At 41.6% G+C, this 8924-nt stretch overlaps 1 protein-coding gene across 3 annotated transcripts in view; it reads left to right on the forward strand.

Moving 5' to 3' along the window:
- RNF150 (ring finger protein 150) overlaps window positions 1-8924 on the forward strand; it is a 120395-nt gene that overhangs the window by 103878 nt on the left and 7593 nt on the right. The window contains exon 7 of one of the 3 annotated variants that reach the window (XM_040554795.1): window positions 8553-8664. The exons of 1 other annotated variant lie outside the window; for it this stretch is intronic. In XM_040554795.1, coding sequence (XP_040410729.1) covers window positions 8553-8664 — 112 coding nt within the window. Of the gene's footprint in view, window positions 1-1329; window positions 5689-8552; window positions 8665-8924 lie in introns of those variants that run through there. One more of the 3 variants, XM_040554796.1, reaches the window with a different exon arrangement.

Genomic DNA, 8924 nt, shown 5'->3' on the forward strand with positions numbered 1-8924 from the left:
TTCACTTTAAAGCAAGCTGTTGTTTTCTCTTACAGCTGTGTGCATACTTGTAGTTGAGGAAGCAGTTCATGGTGATTAAGCAGAAATGTTTTTTTCTGCTTGTCACAGCAGCCTACGTTTGACAACAAGTTCTCACAATTAATTGCCCCCATGCAGATTTTTGCTGGCTAGTAGCCACGTGTACATGAGCTGAAGTAAGAGTGAGAAGCTTCTGGCGTCCTTGAATAAAAGCTGCAATAACCTGATCTCTCTTAAAACAGCCTCACCAGATCTGGCTCTGCAGGCCCCCCTTTGATGTCGTAGTCTTGTGCCTTTGGTCTGCTTCTCCAAGCACTAAACCCCACTTCTCGTCTTCCCCTGAGTGCCAGAGGTGGCATTCCCAGGCATGCCATGGCTCTGGCTGCCTTTGCAGGATCCAACAGTGCCGAAACCATTAGGCACAGATCGTAGCGGTAGGCTGCAGTTTCCCCCAGGCCCCGCTCTGGACCAGCAGATGCTGCGGAGCCCCAGCCACCACCCAGCCACAGGCGCTCTGGGACAGGCTCTTCAGCTGCTGCAGCAGGGAGGAGGGTGCCTGTGGGGCGAGCATCCCTTTTCTCACTCCTTCCAGCCAGGAGCAGGGCACAGAGCAGCAGAGCACAACAGAGCTGCTGTGCAGGTGTGGTCAGTAGGGACCAGCAATGAGAAAGAACGACCTCAGCTTTGTGCAGCCGCAGCTGCGAAGGAGTCCCCCAAGGAGAGGTCACGATCAGACCAAGAAAAAGGTTTTTGAAACCCCTAGCTTACATTGAGCCTTCTGGTTTGATGTTGTATCATACCTGGGGGGATTTCAATACCTCTGTGGTGTAGATTTGTGTGGTGTTGGCCAGGGCGTCTCTATATCACTCTGAAGGGATGCTTCTTCCTTGTGCTCATTAAGAAAAGAACAGAACTGAAGTTTCTCTTACCATTAGGTACTTGTTCATTGAATCTAGTGCATTATGCGTCTGAGTCAGACTGTAATTTCCTTCTGCTTTCAGGCTTGCAGGAAGCAGAGCGCACTGCTGACATGTGTTCTTAAAATATAAACAGAAAAGTTCAGTGACAGCAGCAGTCACCAGTATATAGCCCATGGAAGCTGTGATATACACAGTTACATTGTGTGGTTATACTTCTTGTATGTAAAGTCCCTTTATTATGCCAGCCTGCCAGTAGGCCGTAGAGCATATAACACGTGCTCACTTCTCACCTCGGCTACTGGAGAAGTCCTTGCAATATTCCTTACGTACTGTTGACATGAACAAGCATGATCATTTTTAACTTCATCACTTAATGCTATTTGTTTTGCAGCATCACCGAGGAGTCCTGGTCATTCAGCAGCTGCCAAGAAAACAAAGTAAAAAAGCAGCCTCCAGAGCTCACCTGACAGTTTATAGGTTTAGCATCGTGGTGCAGCAGGGACAGCCTGCAGATGTTGAAAAGAAGGGAGCACCTCTTCCTTTCTCTACTTTCAGTATGCTTTCAGTATGCTTCTCTCCTGAAGTTAGCTGCAATACTTGCCCTGTGACTGAGCCAGCCTGTTCAGCTGCTAACCTAGAAAACCTTTCTTTAAGTTAATTTTCAGTCATTTTTGTAAATTAACTCAACTTCCTGGCCAACCACAGGAATGGCAGGGCTGACTTCAGGGTAGGTATCAGGAGGGTTTGTTCAACGTGAAATGGAAAATTTAATTTAATGTTTCTTAAGATTCTTAGAGAAGTGTAGGAAATGTCAGGATGTTACCAAAAGAAGCTAAAATCTTTCACAATTGAAAATCTTTAAGTCACTAAGGTCCTTAAGATCAAAACTGCCATGTGGTTGCAGCACAGTTCTTTGGTATTTCTGAATCTTTTCCCTTTTTATGAGAGATCTTATTTTCTGATTTTGAATCGAATGCATGAATAATTTCATGTGTTCTAAATAACAATAATTTTTAACGTTTATTTCTAAAATTTACCGTGGTCATCAAATGAACATGCTCTCCTGACCAGAGTTACAGCTGGTGTGGCATGTTGGCACTGACTGTGTCTAGTGGCAAATGGTAAGAAGGGCGTGCAGCATCATCCCACTGCTGCTCTCATCTTCCAGACAGTGGGAGGGCTTCGAAGAGGAAGGGAAAAGCAGCTTTGAAAAAGGTTTAAGAGGCTGGACACCCTGCTGCAAAGGAAGCAGCATGGTTCTTGTCTGGCAATCAAACATGGGGATTAGCTGGTACGAGAGAATGGAGGTCAGTGCAAGAGACCTTAGTGCGATGACTGCATCAACTGTTCAGATAATTTCTCTTAGTATATTTTGACTGAGTTTCCAAGCGACAAGAGGAAAGACCCTAGGCATGGGGAGAGGAGAAAATGATATTGCAGTAACTAGGCCACAGAAGGAGTTTTCGTGCTGGTCCAAGGGCAGGAACATAATGAGCATGACCCATAAGAGTAAGGAGAAAGAGGAAAGCATATCAGAAGCAAAAATTCTAGGTTTTCTTGTGTCATACTTGGCAGAGGCATGTTCATTGTATCACAAAGAGGGCTGGCAGCTCCCCTCTGAGACAGCTGATCAAGAGTTCCCAAAATGTCAGCCAGCTTCTTATAGGCAGAAGACAAATCACCAAAGTGTTGACTCCTAAAATGATTTTACTACGTGCTGTGAATATCAAAGACTTGTATATTGGTTCATGGACAGAATTCCAGAGAGGTAGTATGTGCTCATTAAAATGTATATACATATATAAGTGGAAAAAAAAAATTTGCTTTTCCAGCCAATCAGGTCCAAGTGTCTCCATGCAATAACATCTGGTATGTGTTCTGCCCCTTTTGCTCAACTTTCTGCGAATGTGTTTGCTATCTATTCCATGTGTTTTATATCATATGTCTTTATTTGTGGTTTTTTTTTTGTTGTTGTTGTTTTGTTTGTTTGTTTGTTTTTGTTTTTGTTTTCCCTTTTTGGATAGAACATTTGGGTGGTGATACTTTCCATGCTGTTTATTGGTCTTGCCAAAACACAAGATGTCTTCTCAGGTAACTGGTATTAAAGTTTATTGCCCAAATTTAGGCTTCAGAAAATTGGTTGCATTACTAATGTGTGTCCCCCCACCTTTTTTTTTGATGTTTAATCTGAGATACTGAGATATGATTTCCAGAAGTACTGAGTACTTACAGCTGTACCTGAAGGTAGCAGAAGATATGCGTGGGGCATACAATGTGTAGGTTAATGCTGTAGCTGAAAAATGAGTTGTAGGATTTCTTCTTTGGACACCCAGAGTTAGTGAATACTTTGAACAGTCATGTCTCTCCCTCTCAGTAGCTCATCTCTAGAATGATGGTGATGCTACCCCTTCATACCGCAGGGCGTTTGAAGATGAGGAACTGCATCTTTGGCTATTTCCCATGAAAAGATGCTGTATATTCTCCAAAGATATACCTCCTACAGAAAGATTAAAGAAAGCTTGTTACCCTTTCACTCACTAACATAACACAAGTTGGCTTTGCAAATGATACTTGTGTTTTATGTCATGTCCGGGCCCACCTATGAAGTCCCTTGGCCACTTAGATCCAGTTAAACGCATTTTTGAAATGATTTCTTAACTGAACCTTGTCAGGTCACAGCATTTGGTTCTTTCTGGTGTGCTGATGTTTGGATAGTCTTTGCAATGTGTTTCAGATGCTGTCTGCATTATCCTCAGGATGAAGCAATGTTGCCATTAGTGCATTCACAGAACTCTGGCTTGTTGTCTGTAGAAAAGACTCCAACTTTTTCTTCCAAAAAGACTTACTATGCTCAAGTACTTTTTCCCCTTGCTGTGCAGATAAGTTTGTCTGAAATGCTAGGGAATACCAATAAAACACTTCCCCAGGACTATGTTCTCAATTGCAGCCAGCCAGACTTCTTCATCCATTTTATTAGCCTCTGTGTACAAAAGAACCGTGTTAGTAACAGGTTTTTTATAACCCTCTCCACTCAAACATATTCCCACTGCTTCTTTTGCATTAGAGATTTTATAGGCATTTTTTAGTGCCTTTTATTTCAGTTGTTTTGTTGGTGCTATTATGGCCTGATCTAAAGTGTTATGATTATCAAGATGATATGGAAGGAATTTGGCACTTATTTTATCAAATGATCCAATAAAAAGTGTTGGATGATTAATTCGAGAATAATTTTAAGAATCAATAGTGTTTTTACAGAAGACGGTCGTAGCAATAAAAGAAATATGATTGGTACTGTTGTGGAACTAGTTGCCATTTGAAGTACTAACTTAATAGGACTGTGCTCTTTTTTTTTGTGGATCATAAGCAGCAAAGCGATGCTGTGGCAAGGTTGCGCTGAGAGGGAGCAATAAGCTCTGTAATAGTAAAGTGCGTGCTTGGGCAAAGAAAAATGGAGGGCTCTAGAAATGTCTCCTCTCTCCCTGTCATAAATCAAATGTGATGGATAGCGTGTTCAGGTTGTTACACTGGAAGCAAAGTCTGAAAAACACTGCTTGCCTCAGCGGGTCACTGTGGCTTTGTCCTGACCAGAATCTGTTTTTGTAAAGGTCCCATACTGATGCCTCTAATGACCCTGGATGTATTTTCTTCTCGTGTCCTCAGAGCTCCAGCTGATGGTCACATTTCTGTTTTCTTCTGGAGCAAAATGCTTTGAGACACATCTGACTGGGGACAATGTTTTTTTAATAGAAGTGAGCACCAGATTAGAATAAGGTTTATGCCACCATATAAATTTTAGATATTTTTCTATACCTGAGGGCATACCTGTCACCTGAGATTGTGTGAATCGGCTTGGTTCTACCTTCAGAAGATGAAGTGGTATGAAATTGGATATATTTCACAGTAGTGAAAGTGTGAAATGAGTAATGAAATAAAGCCCATTTTTTGCCATATATTTATTGTCAGAACCAGGTTTTGGAGTCCCATTGTCTGCTCTACAATTTCTGCCACCTAGAGAAGGGGTAATAACTAATAATATTTTTTTCTAAGTATTTAATTAGATGAAGAAATCAATAATTGTTCATTTCTCCTCAAAGCTGGGCATCTACTGTCAAGAATGGAAAGTCTGGAAAGAAAAATGACTTGTGCTAAATGCTCAGCTTTAAAGATAGGCAAATAGGTTACACCTAAGTCAGTAGCACGATAGCAGCTTTTTCTTGCTCTCTGATTCCTGACATAAGATGAAGAAAATCATTAGCAGCTGCACAGCTCCGTGCAGTGGTTTAATTGCATGGAGTGCAAGACTGAGTTCTTAGTATGCTGAATTAGTTCATGGAGCGCTGATAATAGATGAGGGAAGGGAGACTGTCTCCCAGCTGAATAGTTTATTGCTGTGGCCCATGTTTTTAATCCACAAGAATAGGAGATTGCTGCCTTTAGTTACACTTTCAGTAGATGAATTACACATTTGGTGACAGCTCTCATTTGACATGTAATAATCAATACTTCCCTACTTACTCCCAGAAGGATGTAATAGCAGAGAGCTACCTGGAGGTCCAGAGGGGGAAAGAAGTCTATCATCTTAGGCAAACTTTACACGTGTTCAATGCTGAGCAGCTTTAGCTGAATAACATTTTACTGTATTCTTTTTCTGCTGATTTCCTGGGTGCAGATTGATTGCAGACCTCTTAGCCCAGCCAGCGGGTTCTGCAGCTTTTCCAGCCCTGTGAACGTGTAGGGAATCTCAGCATCTGGTGCAGCCTCCTTGGAAGGAGCACAGAAGGGAGCAGGAGTGAGGCCTCTATGAGTGCAAAACCCACCACAGTTGCATTGATTTGCTCCTCATCCTTGCTTAGGTCATTACAATTACATTGGTTTGTGCTAATGCCTGTATGTTTACATGCAGCACGTGGCATTTTTGTAAATGCACTTTTCACTCAGTGCTGAACGCTTAAGTCCTTCCCAAGACTCTTGCACACAGTGTCAAATTCTTAGAAACTGTAGCCTAACTTTTTTGTTTTGGAATATTCATTAGTCTGTGGCAGCTACACACTTACTCAGTGTTAGGAGCAGCAGCAGCAGTAGATAACCATTAGTAGAGTGCAGTCTTACTGTTTTAAAGCACCAGAGTAATTAGCTATTTTCATCCTTGTTTGATTGCAATTATACTCCAATATAAACATTGCTTTATGAACTTTGCAACAAGTAAGGCTTTACTACTGTTGTGTAGGACAGTTCCGTATCTGTGGGGTAATATTGTTCCTGTGTAAGTAAGTTTAAGGTAACATTGACTAGAGAAAGAGTTTGTTTTATTGTGCCTCTCTCAAATGAATGTGTGTCAAGGAATGTAAGTAAATGGAAAAAGTCTGTCTGGAAGTAGGCAGCATGCTGTGGTGTATTGCGTTTCACTGACATGAGAGGAATGTGGCAGTGAGGTCTACAGTTGCTGGCTGTAGGCGCTAGCGCTCAGGCTGAAAAGCAGATTGGGATGTGCCTTTTGCTTCATTAAGCAAAAGGCTTTATGCCTGTGGCATGAAATGCTATAAAGCACGGTGAAAGTATTATAGTATTTGTTGTTAGGCAGGGCTGTCAATATCAAACATCCAAAATCACAAGTGATACAGAATAAAAACTGTGTAAATATTTTAAATTAAAAAGAAACAACAAACTATTTCCTTTTTGCTTCTGAAGATTTAATTATTTTTAAGTGAAAGCTGAGATCTTGACTGAAAAAGTTGAGGTCCTCACCTTATTTCAGAGCTTTAAGACAGACAATAAATTTTACAAAACTTGCAAAAATGTCATAAAAATTCTCAACAGTGAATCAGGCATGCTCTGGAGAACTGTGTGACTGTGTAAGCTTTGTCACTGTAAATGGGATCTAAAAGTCAGGGATGCAAAATGCAGGCCAAGCTCCTGGCACTTGCAGTTTGCTTACCTTTAACAAAGGTCCCTAATTGCGCTGGCTCATGTTATTGAGCAGCTGGCCAACAAAAACCCTCCCACTGGTCTAGAAAGCCTGTGCTGTGTGGGGGAGGCAAAGCAAAGCAGTTTGAAGACTTACAGCCAGGTCTGCACCCAAAGATACCAGCAGATGGTGTAACCTCAGCAGCCTCCCTGAGATCCATCATGTGCGTGTTGCGGTCAGTAGTAGGACTCCTATTTACGGGATCAAGCACGTAATGCTGAGGGATGCATTAATTTCCTTGTGTTGCCTGCATCTGCCAAAGAAATGTCAGTGTTGATTCTGCAGAAGGGAAAGGAGTAAGGAGTGGTGATGTCCAAGTTTTTCTCCTCACTCTGCTGAAGCAGCGGGCTGCAGCTTTAGGATTTTGAACAACTGTACTGTTAGCAAGCAAGGGAGATGGAGCATCCATGTTCCTGGGCACTTCTGCAGAACTGGAGAAGCAGTGCCAGCACGTGGACATTTTTAGGATCCTTTGTTCATTTTTCTTACTGACCTGCACTTCAGTCCCAAAGAAAACAAACTGCAGAGCCTGTAGTTTGTAAGGACTAAGAAGGAAGAGTTGCTGTAATTACATAAAGTTCTTAATGTAAAATTCAAGTTTGCTATTTTGAGAAGCTTGTGCTTCTGTACCTAAATGGGTTAGAAAGTCGGTAGGTGAGCTGTAGATCTGCTTTGTTCTGTCCAGTTTGAAGGCAGTTGAGATCTTTCTCTGCTGTGCAGCCCTGGAAGGAATGGCAGATCTTGTAATAACATTTCAGCACCACAAACACTTTTCCTTTGGCTCTCTGACACTTGGTGTTGGCCACTTGGACGGCCCATTCAGCATGCACGTGGCTCACTCCCACCATTCAGCCCATTCTTTCCTGCACAGCTCTCATTCAGGTGAAAGTCACCTTGCTCTCAAAACGCTCCAACTGGCTATTTAACACGGCTGTGCCTTGGGGACTCTGTCAGGAGAATGTAAACTTTCTCTTGGGTCAACATTTAAACCACTATTGTCCTTGTTTTTTAAGAATTGTATTAGTTATACTGACGAATTCCAGTTCATCACCACTGGTTCCAGTGGTCTGGAACCACATGGTTCTGGCTCAGGGAGCTGTCACCACTACAGACAGTGCTCTAGGCCATGGTGTTGCACTTCTGCACTCCTGCGTCTAGCAGTTCACCCAACGGTTCCATGTCATTGGAGCCCATTGAAGTCTACGTGACGTACCATTCAGTTTGTAAGTACCTACTCCTCCCCCAGGAGAAATATTTATAGTCTGAAGCAATGCCTTGAAACGTTTTACTACTGTCATATTGATGGGGAAAAAAATGCAGTTATAGAGAGGCTGTGTGTATTAATTATTTATCTTGCAATCAAGAAAGTATAAAAATAATCCAGGGTGAAAAATAGGGAGGGTTCTAAAGGAACACACCGGTTCTTTCAGTTTGAATAATGCAGACCTCACTGAAGCTTTCTCTCCAGAACATGAGGTCTAATCACAGCACAAATAAATAAATGTTTTTTCTCTGGAACTGACTTAAAAATCATGTAGCTCTTGAGAGGAGACTAATTGTGCTCACTTAGCTTCAAGTGAATAATTAAACTGTGAGAAGTTATTGTTTTCCTGGCTTCCCTGTAATCTTTCATATTTGTTATTTTTTAGATATTCAACTTCTAGACTTTTTAGCATCAGTCAAGCTCTGCTTCTATTGTCTGAAAAATAAATGTGTAAAGGAAAAACTGCTACAGATTTTAATACATTGTATTGTTACAGTGTAAGTACCATCGTTGTAATTAAACCGCTTGAACATACAAACCATCAACTTCTTCTCTCAGGGACTCAGCCACCCAAGTAATTTTTGTGCCTTTGAAAATCTCCCCAGAGATCCAATGCACTCTGCTTCTCCTGATTGTTCTTGAAATAAAATTAGCTTTTAGTCCTTTAAAATCTGTTGCTTTTATCTGCTACTAAATACATACAGAGTAAGCGCTGCAGGATCAAAACAAAAATAAGTTATTCCTCCCACACTTGTAG

The sequence above is a fragment of the Cygnus olor genome, chromosome 4 (assembly GCF_009769625.2).
Source record: "Cygnus olor isolate bCygOlo1 chromosome 4, bCygOlo1.pri.v2, whole genome shotgun sequence".
Lineage (NCBI taxonomy): Eukaryota > Metazoa > Chordata > Aves > Anseriformes > Anatidae > Cygnus > Cygnus olor.